Below are 21,321 nucleotides of genomic sequence, written 5' to 3'. Positions count from 1 at the left end.
AGATACTCGGAAGGAAGGCGGGGCGAGTAATTTCTATCGAGTAGGATGCTCAACCATTGTGTATCATAATGTCTCACTGCAAGCAAGATGCCCCCTGTGACATGCATCCAATTTCATCCACTTTTCTCTTCTCGTGGTCTGTCGTTGGTACCATCATCGGAGTTCTATCGGCCGTTTCGTGATTGGACGGGGTTAATACGAATAAGCTATAGTAATAAAGGAATTCCTATTCGCCTAGGAGGTATTTACTACTTCGAGTCTCTTGGATTTCAATAACATTATACTTTTGATCGCATTTATTTCTCCTGCGCGTTATAGTCGATAAATCCGCGATTGTGTATCCTGACATACCTCATTGGCTTGAGATTCGAGACACTTCGGTATCCCTCGAAGCCACGTTGGAAATTCCCGTTTATACCGAAGTGCCCCCCGCAGGAGAGATGGCATGACTACGTTCTATTAATATCATTCATATTCGTGGAATATACTTAGTTATCGGTAATTCAAACAAGGCATAGCAGCTTCCTATGTAAAAGGTCATCACTCGCTAGCTATAGGGTCGATCTAAAGCGTAATAGGTGAACTTCCTATTACGCTACAGATCAACGACTATGTTCTTTGGAATCAAAGACACAGTCGTGGGTATTGATGGCAAGCTCAAGAGTAAAAGCCCCACCAATACTGACGAAACTAACTCATATTTATCATATAGGGGTAAGCTTATTATACTTAAACTGACGACTTTTAGGAAAAGAGCCTATTTTACCCCTTATTAGTAGCAGCTTCTATATCAAGTAGATCTCGGGAGAGCCTCGAGCGATACGGTATCTACCTACCTAGGTATGTGGGTACTTTGATGCATAAAACTCAGCCTCTTGATCTTCTGTCCGTCATATCCATAGCCACGATGTTGGTGATCGAGGCTCTCAGCCGTATTCATAAGAACATACGTCAATGAGACGCTTGGCTTTGATGCCTAACGCTAGAAACGGTAATGAAGCCATCTAGGTTCTACGCCAGGTGGCTTCCATGTTGCCCTCGTACCAGAAGCCTGGTTTACACGATTCCAATGTCGTCTCTAAGAGGTTGCCTTGATAGGTATTCTAATCCACACAAGATCGGTATCAACCGATAATTTGCCAAGAGGAGTAGATGTTAGCTCAAACATTTTAAAGTGCTGCACTCCTTCGGTAGCACGCTATATTTAATTGGTTCATCCTCAGTTTACCGCTTTTATGTTAAGAACTAAGCACCTTCAAGTGAAGGATTTAGCGTAGTATATTGACGAGGCTTCCACCGATATCTGCCCCCATCCTCACCGCTCTATCGCGACTCGCACTTTAAGCGCACGGCGTTGAAGCATCTTCTCTTGAGATCAAATCGCGCTACACCCTCCTCGAGATACTGGCCAATTTTCCAACCACTTCGGGGGCTAAATTGGGTATTCAAGCATACTGGAAAGTTGTGAATGCTCTTACCAGTGCCCGTATCGACGATCGATGTGACGATATGTCCAACAGGGCCAGGCGGTGAACCTCATGCCCCGCATATAAATATCAGAGAGAGCAACGCAATGTTGGCAGAAGTATGGAATACAGAGCAGCATATCTAAGTAATTTTCCTCATCATGGCCAACTCATCCGGTGCTGTCCCGGCACTTCCGCTGAACAACATGCAATTGCACAACAACATTGCCCGCCAAACTCCAACTACCCCTTATAAGCCGCAATTACATCCTAGCATATACGAAAGGATTTCAACTGGTATGTTGACATGTATAACCTGATATTAGCCACATATTTCTTTAATTAATCCCTACGTCTTAGCCAAGAGAGCAGCCGGCTTAGAGGAGGATAGCTTCTATACTGACGAAGACGTCGGTAAGTCGAATTGCCAGATGCGATTTCCCGTGGGAAAACTCCCCAATAACAGGATTAAGTGAACTACTCGCCTCGTGGCTGGCCTAAAATAGCGTCGCAGCAGATGTATTTTGGCAACCATAACAGCCATAGGGGCTTCGACCCCCTGACGCACTACCTACTCACGTCTTACGAACTCAAACTCTCCGTCATCGAGAATGAACTAGACGAGATGAACTGCGAGGACGCAAAAGAGGGTAGAGAACCCCTATGGTCGCTTCCTTTTGACCGCGAGCAATTCATCACCCGCTGCCGTCAAGGGGTCGGACATCTGCCGCTACAATGTCCAGGGTCAAACTTGGACGAGATCGATCGTGCGACGCAGAGGGAGAATATGATCACGACCGCTAGGATTCTACTTAAAGAATACCGTAAGTTCCAGAATAGAAGTTAAAAGCGCACAGGCTAATGCTGGATGTCTCCTCAGTACAGCTTCTTCTCCTGCAGCGCGATATCAAGAGGCTTCCGCGCGTGTCTCGGAGCGCACACGAGGCGCACTTTGAAATTGCACGGCGTCACCAGGGACTTAATGATCAGGCGTGCGCATTTATGCGCTACATCGACGATTTCGTTAGTACCGAGCCAGATGCGTTTTTCCGGCGGTTCGAATCCTTGCTGTACTATGTAAACGATCGCTGGTTCATGGCAAGTTGGATTCATCAACTTCCCCTTTCCCCTTTCCCACTTCCCTTCCATTGGTCCCTCTCAATTCACCTGCCAAACTAACATCTTCCTAAAGAAACCACTGAAGCACCTCTGTCGCTTTTTCAGCCGATCTACTCTTCCTTCCTCCATCCCTCCTGACGGCCCACACATGACCTATAGCTTGCGGCCCTTCCGGTTATTACTCAAGGTTTTTCTTGCAGTTGGCAGTCTGTCGCTCTCGCTGTTGCCCATCGCAATCCTATTTTTAGAGACGAACTGGTCGCGCGCGGAATACTTGACCGTTGTTACCGTCTCCTCCGCCGTTTTCGCCCTTGTCATACTGGCCTTTGAACCCCGTACGGTGCCTATGCTCGTCAGCCTTAATGCATACTTCGCTGTGCTCTCCACGTTCCTATCGAACTTACCTATGTAGTTACGATATGACCTAAGAAGATGGCGTTGCTATGGGGAGGGGCTAAGCTGTAGTCTGCTACCGGAGGATGATTATATATATGATGAGGGGATGACGGAAATGAGTGGTGAAAAGGGGTTGCGGCAAGAAAGGTAAGATAAGCATGATAGTATCAATGACCAAAGGCTTACTGTTATGCAATATAGGTTTTTAGGTCGGAAGAGTTTGATAGTTTTTACGAATATATAGTATAATGTAGCGAACTTGAGGTCATCTTGAGATGAACCTTTATGATCTTTTTATTTCTAGTTTCTAGTTATTCTTCCACATAGAATATTTTTCACTCTCGTTATGCATAATCAAAGACTGCTTGACTAGTCGTTATCGCGCACTACCCGTAGATAGTGTTCATAATAAGAGCAGTTGTCCATGTGCGAGCATCTATTCCCTCTCACTGCGAGATAAAGTTGAATGTAGCTTGTGCTGCTTCATTAGAGAGATGCAAACAAGCTCCAGAAGCACCAGCCCTAACATTGTAAGCCACACACTCCTGAAGGCTTCCATAAATGACGCTATGACACCGTCATACCAGCCGTCGGGGAGGTGCTTCAACTCGTCTAAATCATCTCTGATTCTATGAATCTCTTCCGCTGCCCCAGGAAGGTCGCCAAATCGCCCCCATAGCTCAGTTTTAAGTACATTTTGATAGATGGTCGATGCGATCGTAACGCCGACCGTTCCACCGACAGATCGAAATGCATAAGTAGCAGAAGTAACTACAGCTTGGTGGGAGTGGTCTACGGCTGCTAAACAAGCTAGAAGCGTGATAGTAAGCATGCCCCCCTGGCCGGAACCAAGAAGTAGGAACGCAATCATTAGGTGCCATCCTGGAGAATCCTCATCGAGAGTTGTGAGGATGACGACAGAGGCGACCTGAAGTAATACAGCAAAGATACCTAAGGCCAACTATTGCAAGATTAGCCTTCTACGGAAACCCCAAAAATTGCTTACTATGAACGTCTCGATTTGGAATAGGGGCAGATATTAGATAGGTAACTCGAGATGCCTCGCCACATCTAAAAAGGGAATGATGCATACGATGCCAAATCTAGAATTGATTAAGAACTTACTGCTCCACGGTTAGTATATACACCGAATAAAGCACTAGACACAAGACAAATCGGAAGTAAATATGAGGAGCAGGGACTCGAAGCCCCAGGACAGAGTTCTCTCATACGTACCATATCGACCGGTTTTCCTCATAATAAGCCCGCTTCCAATAGAACAGATAGATATTCCGATAGGTGCAAAAAGGATTACTACCCCAGAATCTGTCGAAGAACTTCCGCGAGACTGCATGTAAAGAGGGACGTAAAAGAGAGCCATCATGTTTACCATCATGCCTAGCAAGTTCGTCATACAGGCCGTGAAGACTGTCCGATCTAGAAGGAGGCGCACCGGGATGATCGGTTGTTTAGCACGGGATTCCCAGAGAATGAAAGCAACAAATGCTACTAGCGAAAGCGGCAAAGTCGTTAGCGGTAGGGGATGGATCCATGGGACCAAATTTCCACCGGCGTTCAAGCCAAGCAGCAGCAGGACCAGAAATACAATGAGTGATAATACACCTGTGAAGTCGATGCGAGCTAGGTATGACTTCTCTGATACTTTGGGTGGTATGCGGACAAGATAGGCAACTAGACACGCCGAGACTAGAACAAGTGGAACCTGGATCAAGAAAGCCAGACGCCAGCCCCAAGAAGAGTTGTCATTGACTATACCACCAAAGACACCACCTAGCATGGCCCCGGCTCCGTAGCATATATTACCGATCCCCTGGATGACTCCTCGGTTCCGTAGGGGGACGAGATCGGTACCCAGAAAAGTGGATATGGACATAAGGCCGCCGCCTCCAATGCCAGCGACAACTCGTCCAAAGATCATACCGCTTTGGTCCTGCGCAAGACCACAAATTAAATTGCCGAGAGCAAAGAAGATATTGCTAAACACGAGGCCGGGGCCTCTCCCGAAGATATCCGTCAGCCTTCCGGAGATGGGTTGGCAGGCAGCATTTGAGATGAAGTAAGCAGTTGCGAGCCATGATAATAAACTCAAGGATCGGAACTCGCTAGAAATGGGTGCTGAGAGGGTGGCAATGATGGTAGAATCAATGGCGCCGAGAAACACGCCTATCCAGCAGGTAAAGAGGATGAGCCACAGCTTAAATCCTTTCACTTCTTCGACGATGATGATCTGCTCTTCGTCGTTGTTGATTAGCGGAGACTCCTCAGCCGAGACATCATTCTCATTCTGATTTCTCAGTAACGGCGTCCTTTCGTCGCTCTGGACGAGGGAGTTTCCGTTCACCGAGACTGGCGGAACGTGCGGAACGTGCTGAACGGAGATGTCATCAGCCGCCATGACAGCAACCCTTTCGCATAGGTCAGAGCGGCACTTCCACTTATTCAGAGGATGTGTCGATTAGGTATTTAAAAGTCGTTGGACTTGCTGTTATAAGAATTGAATAAATCGCATCTATTAGCAATGAGGGGGAACGAGGTTAAAGCTAGACGGCGGTGAGATGTTTACTCTGATTACTCAAAACGGGAATATCAAGATGGCGAAATCGACTCGGATTTAAGAGTTATGCTATATTATGCTATAGTCGGGATTTAGATGCTAAATAGCTCAATACCTTCCCCGAGCATCGGCAACTAGCGTGCGCCTTATCGGGAACTTGCACCCAGGTAGCTATGGTGCATTTTGACACGGATGCTAACAAGGTAACTGTATACAATGCAGGTTTTAGTTCAATAGACAGTTATATATATTTATTTTGTATACCTGTATTAGGGAGATTTAACTGTAAAACTTAACATGCATCAATACTTCAAAAGTTAGAAGTAACGTAACTAGATTACATAGGTACCTAGGTACCTAACCTAGGTAGGTAGGTACATAGGTACTTCGTACTTAACTCTTGATGTTAAACGCTAGAGAATTTAGACCCAAACTCGGCCAGTTGCTCGGGAAACGATGGGATGCGCACATCGGACGGTACCTAGGTACTTAAAGGATCAAAGACGTAGCAACTATCCATTACGGAAAGAAACAAAAGTGTATAAAATGATTACAAACGATTGATAATAGGGAGGGAAGCGAATGTCTAAGTGAACTGTCTAAGGACGCTATAGGCATTAGTAACACAATCGGTTAGATTTAGATACGTATCAATATATTAAAACAATTCTTTGAGTTTCTGATAGAGTACTTCTCTCACCTACAGTTAGCTCTCTACAAGGGAGTTGCCGACATCACCTGCTGCATTCTCTAAAGGGTCGAGAGTAAGGAAAATATTGCTATCGTAAAGAAGAAGCGTATAGAGAACCAAATAACTATTGTAAGTGAAACGCAAAAAGAATAAGTATAAGGTCGTAACTTTGACGTAACTCGCTTCCCTAACACTTTCCGCACAGATATTTCACCTCATTGCCCGGAAAGATATAGCGGTAACTATCCGACTTGCCGAGGCCACAAAATGCGATACTTCGTCGATAAAGACTCTCGCTGTTATGACTATAACATTCCTTCTAGCTACGTTCTTAGCTACCGTATTTGCTCTGCTAATCCTAACTGTGGATTAGCCTCTTGGATTCAAAACCTATCGTGCTGTCTCGATTCCAACCACTGTTACTATTCTGCTTGGCTGGGCTGCTATCACGCAACGTCAAGTCATATAGGACTTGTTGCAAGACGTTAGATTTGGAAGGGAGTCACAGACGAAATGTGACCTCACAGATATTCTAACATCGTTAGTTAAAGTTGCCATGTCTACCTCCCTCAGGCCTGGCTCAGGCTGCTCACCTGCTCGCTCTCCTGAGTATATAGTGACTTAGTTCCTCTACATTTGGTAGCCATCTTCAGCTTAGGATAACTAGCCTCTCCCTTTTCCATACGTTAGGGAGAACGATGTCATTAACTTATTTCACACAGCTGTCAATGAACTCTAGATCTTGTCGCGATCCCTACATACAGGGTAAGGGTTATGACCGGGCTCGTTTTTACCCCTGAATCCGTTTGTTTACTTTGGACTGTGGTTGCCTAACTTTGTCATTAGCTCATGTTCGACCCACCTGCGACGAATGGCTTATACTAAAAGTGTGGGCAGAGCTGAAATATCGATGATGATAACCTAAAGCAAGAGGTCTCATTTGCGGGATAACTGATGCTTGAGGTTGTGTTATAGAAGGTTCCATGGAAGCCCAAGTCCCCGAGATGCCAGCCAAGTTGTCCCAGATAAGTAGGGTTGCCCAGTACGTGCCTTCCTTGGATTTGACAGAGCGCTTGAGATCACGGTGTTATAATACCATGAACCGCTAGATTGTCTAGCTATTCCGTTGTGATAGATTTGTTTTCCTCTGGAAGAACATGAGTGTCGGTTTAGAATGCTCGAAATGACTATGTCGTCTGCTATCTGTCTGCTGTCTGCCTTGGCTTGTCTTCGTCTCTCGCCGGCGGCGTCTCTAGTCCTCCAAGTCTGGGAAAGCCAGATGAGAACTGCCAACATTGGGTAGTATTCAAAAAGAATGTCTAAGGAAAGAGCTTCTTGGACGTTTTGTAACCGAGAGAAGTGAAGGAAGGTGGGTTGAACTGTAACCTAACGTTCGTACGCTTCCTGGACCCCCCCTATTCCTTCCTAAACAATGCTGTATCCCAATACTCCTGTAGACTTTAGGAAAGAATGGCTACTGAAATGATACCATGCGTCCTTCCTCTATGCTCAAAGAGTTCTGTACGTGTCTTCTGCTTGTCCTTTTCTTGTCTTGTCCTCGTCCTCTCTCTTCCTGTTCCCTTCTCCTGGTTTTCTAGACTCGATGGTACTGAGTTTTCGCTGTTTTGAGAACCGATTTTCGCTGTTTTTGCCTTGTCTTTTCTCTTCTGCCGTTTCTGTCACCAAGATGGCAGATAACCATGAGCATTACTGGTCGGTTTGGGTGCAACCAGCCATAACCTTCGCCGTCGGCTTCATCACCGCCGTGGTGGCCTACCTGGCGTTCCGCTCGTATGTATAACCTACCTTACCTTACTTAGAAGCTTGTGCTCAAAGGCTTTCGGGGTAACTAATCTTAAATCAACAGGCCCATTATAGGCAACATTGCCGACGGTGTGGTAAACCTCACTAATGCCTCAAACAATGCGGCCGATACAATTGCCGCCGCTGTAACTACCGCCGCCGATACAATTGCCGCCGCTATTACGAAGGCCAGCAACGATAACGCCGAGGCCATCGCCGCCGGAAACGCCGCCCTCCGGGACGAGCTGCGTAGCCTCCGGGCCGAACTCGAAATTGGCCGGTGCCGGTGCCGATGCCCTCCCGCCGCTGCCGCTACAGCCGCTACTATGACCTCCTCTTCTCCTCCTCCGGCCGCAACCCTCCCGCCCGCTCCCGCCCGCTCCCACTCGGCCGCCGGTCCGAGCTACATGGCGCCGACACAAGCGTCAGCGCGTCGGGGCCGCAGCTCCGATTAGAGAGATTGTCGTGGGAGAAAACTCACGTAAATAAAACCCGCCAGAGGCGGAGCTAGTCGCATACCTGACATCGGCACCCGGTCGGGGGGCGAGACCCTGACCGGGCCGGGCATCGGTCTGACGGGTCAGACGCTCATCATCAGCGTACCCTGCATTGCACACTCATGTGCATTAACCGGTGGGTCCGCCATCATCATATTTGGCGGATAGCAAAGATCAGACCTTCACTTGGTTCTCTCAAGAGATCAGTGTAAACCCGATGTCAGTGTATCGCAGCAATGCGCTGCAAGTGACACCAGCCAGCAGCTGAGTTCTCTCGGCAGCTACTCCTGCTCGGTACCCAATACTTTTGGCAGCGAACCCTCTTTTCGACTGCTCTTTAACAGCAACGGTGCTCCCTCTGAGCACCAAGCTCGAGCGGCGGCAAACCCTCTCCCAATTGACAGCTTCCCCTCCCAGAAACCAATCCTCTCTGGGTGAACAGCGTCTGTTGATAGTCACTCCGTCGCGATAGCTATCCCTCATAACGGTTTCTCCCTCTCAGCGGTCAACGTTCTTGGCGGCTACTCCCTTTTGGCAGCAAACATCCCCATTGGCAGCCAATCACGACAAAAACTCCCTCTTGGCGGCAATCATTCTTGGGAGCGATTACTCTAGCAAATAGTCTCTTTTGGCAGCTATTCTCTTTTGGCAACAGTGCTCTCTCAAAACACGAATTTCGGGCGGTGGTTAATCCTCTTAGAAGTCACATCTCTTGGCGTACGACCATCTTGGCAGCTACTCCATTTTCGACAACCAAGCCCTCTTAACAGCGAGACCTCTCTTGGCAAACAACCTCTCTTGCGAGCTCCTCCTTCTCGGCAATCAATCTTCTCGGCAGACAACCCCCCTATGTACTCAAGATCTCTTCTCAGTTAGAAGCATCTCCCGCTCAACAACTAACCTTTCACCTTTTCACCGGTCAACCCTCTCCTTGCAATAGTCTCTCGTTATGGCAGTCACTCTTTCTCGGCGGTGACTCTCTCGGTAGCCCTCTCTCTGGGTAAAAAAGCCTCTCGGGAATAAAATATTTCTTAGTAACTAACCTATTTATGTGAGTCTCCTCTGTCGTCGGATAATCTCTCTTGTTGAGTAACTTTCTTAGTACTCACTCGGCCAACATAGCCATACGGCTGTCCTAGTAGTAATTATTGTTGCTGATCGTAATTTTAGCCTTTAGAGTCGCACGACGTAAGCAATACCTTGCTTATGGGCAGGCATTCGGGCACAGCAACGCTACGGTAGGTGGCGTGACCGAGGAGTGCGCGGTCAAGGGTAGTACTTCGAAGTGAACGGGCGCGCAGACGAGAATGACGCTGAATATGGGCAAAGGTGACCTGTAGTTAGAAATAGCGATGTAAGTACTGTTATTAGGTATTGAAGTAGGAATCAGGGTTTGGGGTACCGGATTGACCTAGTTAAGGATGTTATTAGTTTCGTGTACTGATAGGAGCCGTTACCTTATCAGGTACTCTTATCTATTCGATCTTGAGCTACCTTAGACGTAAGCTTTACGCTCGATCTGTCTCTACAGCTATCGTATCATAGATCCTCTACACGGGACTACATACACCCTATACGTCTCGTCGAGCACTACAACCAAAACCTCGGCAGTCACGACTCCAGAGTAACTACTATACCGACTCCTTAATAAAAAAAGCTTTATAGATCAGAAGGCGATATCCTTATCCCGCATGTCGTAGATATCAATCGTATATTCAGCGAAAGCCGAAAGAGCTAGACGCAAATTATCAACTCTGTACAGGCTTGCGCCCCAGGCGCCTGGTCGGCAGAATGTGCCGATCCGTCGATGATGTGAGCGTAAGCAGCTCCTACCTGCTAGACACACCTAGACCCCTAGAAGTAGCTTCTAGAGCGTGGGCGGATATAAATCGAGCTGTATAGAGGTCTCTGCTATCTTCTTACGCAGAGGCACTGTTTTGGCAGCCAGCTTGTATTCTCGAGTGGCTGGCTTCTGTTTTGGAGTCTTTGGAGTCGGCCTGTAAAAGGCTGTGGACACTTGTGTCTACAGCGCGAAGTCGGAGATGCAGCTATAACGCAGCCGGCACACTGCGTTGCACTATCCACAAAGATACTAGGTCAAGACCCAGTCGGCAGATGGCCAAAGTCCACCATAATTAACCTGGGTTGGAAGATTCCGAAGCATGTCTTCAAAAGAAAAAAATAGATGTTAGATACCTAGGCAACCTAATACTCTATATCATTACTGGCCTATACGTCTAATAATAGCTGCGATAGCTGTACCCATCTCCACCGGGATGCGCAGAATATATCGTCGCACCACGCAACATGGCGGAGTTCATCGTCCTCTAAGATCCCCCAAGACTCAGGATGAATCTTACATTCCCAGCAAGATCGTGGCGGATAACCTTTACGCAGGCGGCCTGAGTGATGAATGTTGAACCGCCTCAGAGCGTGTATCGTGATAGTAACAGCCGAGCCATGGCGACGCCAGCTATAAATAGCATCGCAAACGCTACATTTATAGTCGTGTTGATGAAGTGAAGATGTTGGTAGGAAATATCCTACTCGGCCCCGGAAATCGGCGGCGGTACAGCCGCAGCAGTGGTTTTTGTAAGTGGTACAACGATGATTATTCCATCGCATAGTGTCGAAGCACGCGCAACGGTCCGGGCAGAATGGTAGTAGCAGCTGCCCGTCGTCGACCGTGATATGTGGACAGAGCATTTTCCCCAGTATATGTGCATTTGCTATCAGTCGTTCCTGTAAGAACGCCCGGGTCACAGGAGTCTGGTGGTGAAGCTTGAACAAGAGGATTGTTGCTTGAGAACTGATTCCAGGAGAGCCGGTATAGTGGAAGAAAAGATTCAAATGAGGCTTTCCATGTATGATGAGCTCGTACTCAAAAGGGTTTGCCCATGAGAGTTTCCACCAGGTATACCAAGACAGGTAATGATCGGGGTGTCGGCATAGTTGGTGTGGCGCCTTGGTTGAAGGGATGGGCTTCGGATCCATGAGCCAACTGGATCCTATAGACTCGTGATTGCAGATCTGTGCCCTTCCTTCGGCCAAAACACAGACTCGTGTCGCCGGGGAGGCTGCTCTCTGCCGTAATGAGAACAGGGGACGCTTATGAGACTCGTTACAGTAGGAGCACCAGAGAGTACTCTGCAGCGCCTTTATAGCGTTATCGTATCTCCCATCCTCTCGGAACTTGAGACAATCATTACAGAATCGGTCCCGATCCAAGAGATGCCGGTCCGGTAGTACAAGTTGAGGCTGCAGAGGCGTAACGTAGAATAGCGCTGAATATCCACGCTTCCACCATCTAGGCGTCCTGCAGTCTAGTATCGGATCAAACATGATTCTCATGAATAGTCCACAGGTACGCTGGGCGATACCTTTTGTTGCATTATCCAAGTCGCCCAGGATCAGCAATACCAGCTCCTCTGGCAGTCGGTAGAATGCGCAGTTTGTAAGGTTGGATCGCCGAGCGGATACCCATTTTGGTTCGTGTTCGCCTACATCACAGGTGCGGTACGACGATGTGCACCACTCTCTGACTCGAAGTGACCAGTCTTTTGATTTGGCAAAGATAGTAGTGACCAGTGGATTCTGCGTTGTATCATCGAGAGCTCGACGACTGTTGCGATCTCGCAATAGCATTGTCTCTCAGCGGCCGGGCACCTGGAGAGGTGATATAGCGAGCTGGACGAGGCACCTGGGGAAGGTATGCAAGAAGCTTGATGTACTCTGCCCGTATGCGCACTTTTCCCCTTAGTTTTCAGTCACTAAATGTTATTGTGCTTATGAGCTTTGGGCCTGGATGCATACCTTGGTATGTGCCGGAGTGGGTTGAGAGTGTGAGCTTCTAGCGAGAATGGTGACTTGCACAGAGCTTGGCCCGATAGAGAGGATCTAGTGTTTGGGAAGGTTTTAAGCGGATTTTGTTGATGATAGTAGTGGTGTCGGGCCAGGCACAACGAAGAGTGCGTAGTTGTTTGTATTATGTCTTATGCACGGGAATCGATTGATGAGGTTCCTGGGCTGTTTTTTCAGAGGGACTAGAAGTGCAATTTAGGAGCAAAGTGATGGATGTTGGCTGCTAAGTTGAGTTTCTTGGTAGAAGGAGGAGAAGCCACAGGTAGGACGGGAGGCAGGCATGTTTAGGTCAGGCCTTTGCCGAGCAGTTTATGATTTGCAACTGAAACCGTGGCAAATCACCTAGAACATTGGAAAAGTCTAACATGCTTCGGGCCAAGTTAAGGAAAGAATAAGGTTTGTTACAAAGTCTTGTGGCAGAAATCTTTTATAAGGGCTGTGGGCCCGGCCGTGGGTTTGATGGCTTTGCTGATTTCACCTGCAGTTATACAAGTAAGAACTGAGTTCCCCTTACTCAGCGTAATCTAATCCACCAGACCCAAACGAATCTCCGAACCCTTCTTATAACCAGATCCAGCACTGTTCCCTCCGCTAAGGACAGGGGCATATACAGCAGGCCCCGCGGCAGGAGCTTCTTCTACCGGCGCAATGGCAGGATGGTCCATGTGACGACGAGGCTCGTGATGCCAAACGTGTAGTAAAAGGACAGCCACATGATCTCGTAGAGGAACGATCGCTTCAGCTCGGCGACTGCAAGCCGATAGAATAGCCACGCACCTTTTAGGCTCGGCCTCGGATGGTTCAGCCAGGTCAGCGCCAACCTCTTCCTCGTGTCCATCTCGACTTGCAGCAGCACGGCCTCTCCCTCCTCAGGGATCAGCTCCGTCAGCCAGTTAATCTTCGGACCTAGGAGGGACTAATAGCAGCTTCTCATGGACGTCTTTATACCTGATATCTACGCCTTCGGCCCCACGCAGCAACTCTTGCGAGTCCAACATAATTTCTAAGTCGGTATCTGACCCAGATTAGACACAATCACGTCGTTATTGTCTCTTGCAGTTCTGTCTCAGCGTCTCCAGCCTCAGTCAACGTCCAGCGAAGATTTGTGTTAAACAAACTCTGATTGGCTCTCGTCGGTGGGTGGTATTTTGCATAGACCGGCCAGGGTGATATTGCTCTCCGTAGAGTGTCGGCCAACACTCTACGGAGAGTAAGATAGGCCGTGGACCCGTTTATGCATTTTTAGTTCCGGTTTCGCGGAGGTCTCGTCAGTTGTCCAGTGAGAATAGTAGGGATGCGAATTATGCGCATAATTCATCAATTATGCGGTATTATACGTATAATGCGTAGTATGCGTATAATACGCATCATATAATTGAATAATTATGTAATCACAATATATTTTTCCAACCACAACAACACTTATTTTGGCCTTTAAAATCAACAATTCAGGCCAAAATGCGACCTAAACATGTCCTCACATTTAGCCAATTCGAGGAAATCGATCAAGGCAACTCTAATCAAAAAAGGGCCGCATGCAAGCATTGTAAAAGGGAGTTATGTGTTGGGTTAGGTTTACATAACCTACGGAAACATTTGACTAATTGTAGCCTTAAACACGATGCTTCATTACTATTGTTATTCCGATTTAGTACTAGCGTATCGGATAAAAAGAGGCCGTTTCCGATTATGCGCATAATTGATCAATTATGCGATATTATATAATATTATACGGTATTATACGCTAGTCGTATAATAAAATTCGCATCCCTAGAGAATAGCGCTAATATAGAGAGCCCTTGTGAAGATAGTGGCTCAGAGCTTAGTCTATCGTGGCGCCCATAGGTAGGCTGTGTTTACGTTCGCTAATGAGTAAAAACAGCAGTTCACTGTGGCTGAGCTTAAAATAGAATACCCCCCTTCCCCCCCGGGACCCTCACTATTACTAGAGGGTCAAAAAGGCTGGGACAGGCTTGGCAACAAAAATACGTGTTTTCCACATAAAATGCATACTTTAAAAATTTATATATGATTAAATAAAATAGATAAAAAGAAACTTTTAATACAATATATATTCGAAATATTATATTTTATTTAAAAATATTTTTTTCAATCTTTTAAAAAAAATAAACTTTTTTAAATTGTTTTTTAAAAAAAAAGGTTTAAAAAAATTACACATCCCATATATTTTTTAAAAAATATTATATTATAATAACTATAACTTAATTAATATTACAGTTATAAACATGCAACTTATATTAAAATTTCTATTATTTTTCAAAGAATTTTTTAATATTAAAAGACTTTTTATAACTATAAAATTCGTTAAGTTAAAGGTTTTATTAACCTGAAAAATGGTTGAAAATGTTAATGCAGCCCATACATTCTATATAGTAAACACTATCTGTCCCAGCCTTTTTAACTTGTCCCAGATTTTTGACGCCCTTTGAGCACAGCGAAAAAGGCCCGCCAGGTGCTTGGGCCCTCTAGTACATTACACGCAATCGCTATTCATCAGCGCGAGGGTCATTTGATGTCAGCTAAGGTCCATTAGTACATGCATGTGTTGCTAGGTAGGCATACCGCATAAACACAAAAACATTTAGATACATTATCATAACATTTCATCGACCCGGCCACAATTTTGGAACTTTACATTGTCTCCAGTCCTCCCCTTTTTTTTTTTTTTTTTTTTTTTTGAAAAGAAATTTGACAAGTTTGACAATTTAGATATAGTTATTTGAATCAAGGCTAACTACCTAAGCTGGCGCGACATCAACTCAACTACCCGTATCCGAGTTGAAAGTTGAAACCTCTTCAAGCCCTTGTCATTTTACGTTTCGACATCGTCATCAGCCGCAACCGCCGCCCCTAAAATACGACGTAGCCTGCTTGGCTGTTTCCGTCCTGTAAGCTTCTTGTCGCACTACCTCAATTTTTCCAATCCGAAATCTTCTAGATGCTCGGCAAACCTTCCATCGTAAACCTTCTAGTTACTCCAAAATCGACATATTGACTTTCGGCCTGCAGAACTTAGCCTAGCCATTAAAAATGGCATTGTTCGAGAAGTTAGACGTCAACCCAGATAAGGTGCCCAACACCAAACTTGGCCTCCACATCTTCCAAGGCGTCCTCGCTATAGTCATATTCATCCTCGAGATCGTCTTGTTTCGAGCCGATAGTTCGATAATTAACGGCAATAATGGCTGGCCATTTGGACTGGTACGTAGGAGGTCTCCTTTTACTACATCCTTTACGGAAAAGAAAAATTTAAACATACAGCTACTTACAAGATCTATGGTAACAGTGTTTTTTATCTATCCCGGCTTGGATATATTTAGCTTTGGCGCCACGGTTTGAGCGAACTCGAAAGGCTGCCCAGCCGCATGTAATGGTCGTTACCGACACTATTTTCGCCATCTTCTGGCTATCTGCTTTCGCTAGTCAGGCCGCCTACAATACTGCCAACTCGTGCGGGCAAGGTTGCTCCGTTAGCAAGGCTATTGTTGGAATCGCCTTCTTCGAAACGTAAGCATCTAGTTAACACCATAGTCTACCTGAGCATCTTCCACTAACTGTTAGCATAGGTTAGCTTGGGCTGCAACGACAGCCGTTAGCGTATACACCCTGAGATATTATCAGCGTACTGAGAGTCTACCCGGTTACGAAAACATCGGGACTAGCCAGAACATCGACCCGGACAAGGCAGCTTTCTCGATGGCGCCGCACGACGAAGAAGCATATGCGCCGGTGCAGATGGACGATCATCACGAGGATGATCACCATGACGGTCCTTACGACCCGGATTCGTTCGGTGGACGATTTGACAACGATACGGCGTACAGACCACACAGCACGTCCCCGGCTCCTCTCGAGAACCCCTTCGATACCTACCGAACACACAGCACATCGCCAGCGCACAGCGATCTATACGGTGACCCCTACGGTTCTCAAACATCCAGGCCTCACATATACGCCCCACCCGCGGCAGAGGAGTACGACGACGATAGGCCGGTGCAATTCCCCAGCGCGAACTACGACCGGACGTTGCATTAAAGTGTTTTATGTCGGCGTAACGATTTCGTGTTTCCGAGGATGCGTTTAGGAGCTGACGAGGACCTTGGGAAAGTTCAAACTACCTAGGTACATAGGATAAGAGTTGTTTGGGACAGGGTGGCTGGCCAGTACAAAAGACTTCACGACGGTGATCGGTGTTCCGGATACCTATTTCATTGTGGTACTATGGGATATCAGGGTAGTGCCCACGATTGTTGCGTTTATGTTTTATGTTCTGATAGCATAGTGTGCAGATAGATCTTGCAGGGAAGGGTAAATATTGGCTTTATATAGCTATTCCACAGGTTCACTCTATTGTTTCGGTCAATACCTATGTATGCCTAAGTATCTAGATGTGAACGACGGCAAGATAGCCTATGCTTTTTCAAGTATATACCGAGGGCTAACTTCTTAGCCAGTCAAAATACTAAGATCCATAACTCCTTGCAATGCAGAAAACTCCATCCACCGGGTTAGAGTCCCTTTCCCCTTTTTTTAAGTCGACGAGGAACCCCTCCATTTCTTAATCCTCCTAGCGATATCCGCCTCTGTCTGCTGCATCGGATTCAACTTGCGATCCCTCGACATAGCCTTAGTATCATCTCCATGTTTGTCCACAAGGCTCTGTAACCACTCAGTCTCCCTTTTGGTCAGGGTTCGTGGCTTCTTAACTATAGGCCTGTTGGCTTCGTCCTCGAGCTGCGAAATGATCATATCATCCTGTCCATTCGCGTCCTCGATTCCACTCCACTCTTCACCTTCTTCTTCCTCATCTTCGTCCTCATCGTCATCATCATCCGAGTCGAGGCCGTTGAGGGGATCATTTAGCGGATTTTCTTTCCGCTTTGAACCGTCGAGTACGCGTATAATCTTGCCGTTCTCGTCCCGCTCCACGCGCACCTCGCTAATAACAGCGCGGGTGGGTTGGCTGATGGCGAAAGGATCGACAGGCTTCGTAGCTCGTCCTTGCAGTTTCTTTGACGCGAGATTGGGTTCTACGCCACCGGTAGGCGCTTTCAGGCGGGACACGAGGCCGAGACGGCGGTAGTTCTGCGTTGCGGTTTCTTTCTTATTCCTGTATCGCGATATTGTCTTAGCTCCGGTAATTCTTTTTTACCTTCATTTCGGTATGCGACTAGAGGGTGGATTATATATGAGGTATAGAGAGTCCTTACCAGCTCTTAGCTACCAAGTCATTCCCCAGCGGATTCAACAGGCGCTTCGATCTCAACGTCGATGAAGGCTGGCGGATGGCGGGGCGAGAAGAACGTCTCTTGCGCTTCTGAAGATCACGACCCATGGCGTTATCAGGTATGGTATTTTGACTTATTCAATTATATGATATACGTCGTATGAAAGGATTCGCCAGCTTACGAGGTATAGCTGATGCGCGCTGAGATTCAATGCTTGTTCGTTCGCTTTCTTGTTTCACTAGGAATAATGCAGCATATTGTAAAATGCTCCAAAATTTCTTACGATGCAGCGTTGATACCACTTAATGATAAGATAAGAAAGAACATTGTTTCTTATCTTATCTAGAGTCTAGTATGCACGTGCATTCTAGCTGATCAAAGCAGCTAAAAGCTGGCTGCCCGTCTTTCATCTTTCGTCTTTCCCCCACATGCTTTTTTAGGTACGTACAGCAGCTTCATATCGCGATTCTCCAATACTAAGGTGAAAATTCGTTAGCCTTTAGGATGAGTAAAACTACCTGCCACTTATTCTTTTTTCTTCTTCAAGGGTAAATTGATACGAGCCTTGCGGGGCAGCTTCTTGCTACATCAACCCATGCTGGCTGGGCTTGGCGTTGTGTATAGTTGTGAGGTGCTTTTAATATTTCCCATCTATCATTTATCATCGACCATCTACCATCTATCATCTACCGTACAAGTTGAGGAAGTCTTATACAAGTACCTATTTATCATGAAAATATGTGGGTTTGACAGGCCGTTGTCCACGGAGTCTTTGCTATCTCCAGTCTACTCAAGCGAGGCGGGGCGGTGCATGAGAAAGACGATGTTACATATTCCTACGTAGAACTGGAACTGGAACGACTAACGATTGTAACCGAATCCTCAAGTCCCGAGATGATTCCAAACGCAACAACAAAGTACTACAGTACTACAGTACTACACTTGACGTTACATATCCGCATCGCGGGTATTAGCTCTTCGAGGATACGAGTCCCCAACTCCTGTCACCTCGCTAAAGTTGATTCAGGGCAACCGGCGAGAGTCTATAAACTTTTACCCCCCAAACTCTGATCGATCGCCGACTCCCTGCCCAGTAGGCTTTCGTGATCCGAATAATGCTAGGGTTCCGGGTAGGCCAATCGGCAGCCAGGTGAACTTCTGGAACCCGCCGATGCGGCCAAGCCCGCGATTCTGATGCAATGGTCGGCCTGCTGCACGCAGAGTTGCAGAACAGGGGCGTAGGTTAGTTATAGATCAGGAATGAACCCCGAGCGCCCTTCTGTTCTCGATGTAAGTCTCGAATCACGGAGCCATTCCCCCAAAATGTACCCCTGGCTAGCAGATCCAAAACCTACTAGAACCCGCGAAGAAGAAGCTAAAATATCGGGCTTCGGAGAGCGCCACCTCATCATCTTCATACGTTTGTATACTACCTCCGCGGGATGCCTATCTCTACGCGCCGCCGCCAAAGCAGCGCTACCTGCGGGTCCGCTCTACATCGCTAGGGACCCTGCTCTAGTGTCGATGTTGCGCCGGCGGAAGATCTCGGATCCCGGAGTCCTCATCTGCCAATGAATTGGATTGGGGTACTGAGATCATGAATTGGTTGCTTGATTGATCGAACCAATGGAGCGCTACTAGCAGGCCTGGCTTGATTGACATTTCCCTGTGAAGGGGGGGGCGACTCCATGCTTACCATACGATCTACATACATAGTACTACGGAAATCATCTAGATTTCCCGGCTCCACATCAGGCGGCTTCCCTCATAGTTCGTGCCGTCGAATCTTAGCAGCACGAGCTGAGCATAAATCTGCCAACCAGCAGCCTCGGTTCGTCCGGAAGGCTGTTCACGGTGGTCAGACGACTTGCCGGCAGCTTTGTTTAAAGCTGTCAAAAACCGACCATACGTACTTGAACAATGGGTGAACCAAGGGGAAAGCGAGTCTGCTGACACAACCCGGGTATCTACCGTAGCTAGCGCTCTAGGCTACGGTAGATCTTATCATCTTCAGTGGGTCTGACATACCGAGCAAAGGTGACCGGCGAAGGTGAGGAAGCGCTAGCTAGCTACGTACTATACGCCTCGACTCTGCAGTGACGATCATTCTAGATGTTGGGTGTGATAGCGTTAGTCGGCCGAGGAGTAGTGGGACAAACGATGAATGGACGAACCAGACTTTGCTCCAATCGGCCTAGACCTTTGCGAAAGGCAAAAGAAGCTAAAGAGAAAAGAGCAAGTAAAAACAAGATGACAAGATATGCACATTGCTTTTACTATGTAGGCCTATGTACGCAAACCATGTATTACGACTTCTTGGCTTAGGCTATCACTGACAGCTGCCTAGCTAGCTATAGCTGGATAGATTAGGTTAGGTATTCCGTAGATACAGCCAGAGTCAGCAGCAGTAGACCCTGGTTTACTGATTTCCTCGTTCCTCTCCACTAAGCGATCTGTCCTATCCTTGTTTTTTTTTTATGTCCCGTTACGTAGGTACGTATGTAATGATTTGTTGAGGCCCTGAGATATGATCTACTTCTCATTACGTATCAGACCTGTTTGAAGAAGATTCGATAGTACCTAACGTACGCAGAATCTCGTGGCGGGCTGCGCTGCTGACAACAGTTCATTCTTCCTCCCTATTTAGGAAATGCGCGGGGGGTGGGGGTCCACGAACGACAGAGGCAAAGCTATACGAATCTTTGTAATTACTCTCACAACATATGCCTTGCATACATATAAACTAGGGGCATATATTGAAGTTGAGAGAGATATATCCTATGGGGACGTACGTGGAGTTACACTTCAGGCCCTATAGAGAGGGTATCCATGTATGTATGTATGTATGTGTGTATGTGTGTATGTGTTCCGAGAGGCTCCCTCTAGCATCTACGGCAAGGTAGGTAAGGTATCTACCGAATGATAGGTAGCAAGGGAAAGATGTGGCTGTGCCTCACGCCCTCCATTACGGAACGGTATTTACTAACGATGGAGGGCGGGAGGAAAGATTAGGGGTGGGTGGGAAGGTTCCTTCCCGCCGGCTGGTCGATGAACAGCAGTGGTGGTGGTGGTGGTGGTGTTGTGTGTGTGTGTGTGTGTGTGGCCTACATCTGGTTTACACTAGTAGGCATCCGAGATATAATACATATAGCTAGGTATAATATGCTAGTACTAAACATACTAGGCTAACCCAGTGTGTGTGTGTATGTGTTCTTGGGGGCATGAGGCGCTATGGCGTGACGTCTGACACCGGGAGATCTGCTTTGCTTGCTGACAGCTGCTCACATGCGCCCCCCAACCTATCTGAGGGTGTAGTAAAAAGAGAGACAGGGCGGGCGTGTGCGCGAAATCACGAGACTCAAGTGACGAACTGCGTATGCGTGTCTTGGGAAATGCTCTCTCTTCATCTGCATGTATGTCTCTGCCTACACATGTAGCGCAACTAAGTCATATGCTAGCTAGTTACAATCATCATCACCGCCACCACCATCACCGTGCGAAAGCCCCAAGTTTCTTCCTCCTCCTTTCCTATCCCCTTCTCTTCTTTCGTTGGGGGGGGGGGGGGGGGGCGGGGGGGGGCGGGGGCGGGGGGGGGGGGCGGGGGGCGGGGGCGGGGGGGGGGGGGGCGCGGGGGGCGGGGGGGGGGGGAGGACGCGCCGGAAGA

At 47.3% G+C, this 21,321-nt stretch overlaps 6 protein-coding genes across 6 annotated transcripts; 3 read left to right on the top strand and 3 right to left on the bottom strand.

Annotated features, from left to right (window-relative positions):
- Positions 1-1,202: 1,202 nt before the first annotated feature.
- Positions 1,203-3,234, top strand: F4817DRAFT_194340 (uncharacterized protein). Its single transcript, XM_049298493.1, has 6 exons — positions 1,203-1,763; positions 1,827-1,880; positions 1,940-2,290; positions 2,347-2,564; positions 2,659-3,128; positions 3,183-3,234. Exons 1-5 carry the CDS (start codon positions 1,628-1,630, stop codon positions 2,995-2,997), a joined length of 1,098 nt encoding a protein of 365 aa, XP_049156830.1. The 5' UTR covers positions 1,203-1,627; the 3' UTR covers positions 2,998-3,128; positions 3,183-3,234.
- Positions 3,235-3,417: 183 nt separating this feature from the next.
- F4817DRAFT_360324 (MFS general substrate transporter) lies at positions 3,418-5,397 on the bottom strand (the record flags this gene model as incomplete). The annotated part of the gene is made up of 2 exons (XM_049306266.1): positions 3,418-3,932; positions 4,218-5,397. The coding sequence occupies 2 exons, from the start codon at positions 5,395-5,397 to the stop codon at positions 3,418-3,420; spliced, it is 1,695 nt and encodes a 564-aa protein (XP_049156829.1).
- A 2,537-nt stretch (positions 5,398-7,934) lies between these two features.
- On the top strand, positions 7,935-8,652 carry F4817DRAFT_367111 (uncharacterized protein; the record flags this gene model as incomplete). The annotated part of the gene is made up of 2 exons (XM_049307076.1): positions 7,935-8,038; positions 8,115-8,652. The coding sequence occupies 2 exons, from the start codon at positions 7,935-7,937 to the stop codon at positions 8,503-8,505; spliced, it is 495 nt and encodes a 164-aa protein (XP_049156828.1). The 3' UTR covers positions 8,506-8,652.
- Positions 8,653-10,776: 2,124 nt separating this feature from the next.
- Positions 10,777-12,192, bottom strand: F4817DRAFT_318210 (uncharacterized protein; the record flags this gene model as incomplete). The annotated part of the gene is made up of 1 exon (XM_049300896.1): positions 10,777-12,192. One exon carries the CDS (start codon positions 12,190-12,192, stop codon positions 10,777-10,779), a length of 1,416 nt encoding a protein of 471 aa, XP_049156827.1.
- Positions 12,193-15,177: 2,985 nt separating this feature from the next.
- F4817DRAFT_194105 (uncharacterized protein) lies at positions 15,178-16,817 on the top strand. The gene is made up of 4 exons (XM_049298491.1): positions 15,178-15,317; positions 15,439-15,630; positions 15,716-15,936; positions 15,996-16,817. Exons 2-4 carry the CDS (start codon positions 15,460-15,462, stop codon positions 16,462-16,464), a joined length of 861 nt encoding a protein of 286 aa, XP_049156826.1. The 5' UTR covers positions 15,178-15,317; positions 15,439-15,459; the 3' UTR covers positions 16,465-16,817.
- F4817DRAFT_194154 (ribosome biogenesis protein Nop16) lies at positions 16,737-18,113 on the bottom strand. Its single transcript, XM_049298492.1, has 3 exons — positions 17,839-18,113; positions 17,640-17,789; positions 16,737-17,539 (listed from the first exon to the last, which is right to left on the bottom strand). Exons 2-3 carry the CDS (start codon positions 17,762-17,764, stop codon positions 16,960-16,962), a joined length of 705 nt encoding a protein of 234 aa, XP_049156825.1. The 5' UTR covers positions 17,765-17,789; positions 17,839-18,113; the 3' UTR covers positions 16,737-16,959.
- Positions 18,114-21,321: the final 3,208 nt, after the last annotated feature.

Source organism: Daldinia loculata (genome assembly GCF_022478755.1).
Source record: "Daldinia loculata strain CBS 113971 unplaced genomic scaffold F4817scaffold_43, whole genome shotgun sequence".
Lineage (NCBI taxonomy): Eukaryota > Fungi > Ascomycota > Sordariomycetes > Xylariales > Hypoxylaceae > Daldinia > Daldinia loculata.
The sequence above is the reverse complement of the archived record's forward strand: the minus strand, read 5'-3'. Positions and strand labels throughout refer to the sequence as shown.

What these genes read in the sequence shown, in the direction of transcription:
- F4817DRAFT_194340 (XM_049298493.1), top strand. Translation starts at nt 1,628, where the DNA reads ATGGCCAACTCATCCGGTGCTGTCCCGGCACTTCCGCTGAACAACATG. An exon ending in ATACGAAAGGATTTCAACTG is followed by an intron (nt 1,764 to 1,826) that starts GTATGTTGACAT and finishes CCTACGTCTTAG; the next exon opens with CCAAGAGAGCAGCCGGCTTA. An exon ending in GATTCTACTTAAAGAATACC is followed by an intron (nt 2,291 to 2,346) that starts GTAAGTTCCAGA and finishes ATGTCTCCTCAG; the next exon opens with TACAGCTTCTTCTCCTGCAG.
- F4817DRAFT_194105 (XM_049298491.1), top strand. Translation starts at nt 15,460, where the DNA reads ATGGCATTGTTCGAGAAGTTAGACGTCAACCCAGATAAGGTGCCCAAC. An exon ending in ATGGCTGGCCATTTGGACTG is followed by an intron (nt 15,631 to 15,715) that starts GTACGTAGGAGG and finishes CTATGGTAACAG; the next exon opens with TGTTTTTTATCTATCCCGGC. An exon ending in GGAATCGCCTTCTTCGAAAC is followed by an intron (nt 15,937 to 15,995) that starts GTAAGCATCTAG and finishes CTGTTAGCATAG; the next exon opens with GTTAGCTTGGGCTGCAACGA.
- F4817DRAFT_194154 (XM_049298492.1), bottom strand. Translation starts at nt 17,764, where the DNA reads ATGGGTCGTGATCTTCAGAAGCGCAAGAGACGTTCTTCTCGCCCCGCC. An exon ending in GACTTGGTAGCTAAGAGCTG is followed by an intron (nt 17,540 to 17,639) that starts GTAAGGACTCTC and finishes ATCGCGATACAG; the next exon opens with GAATAAGAAAGAAACCGCAA.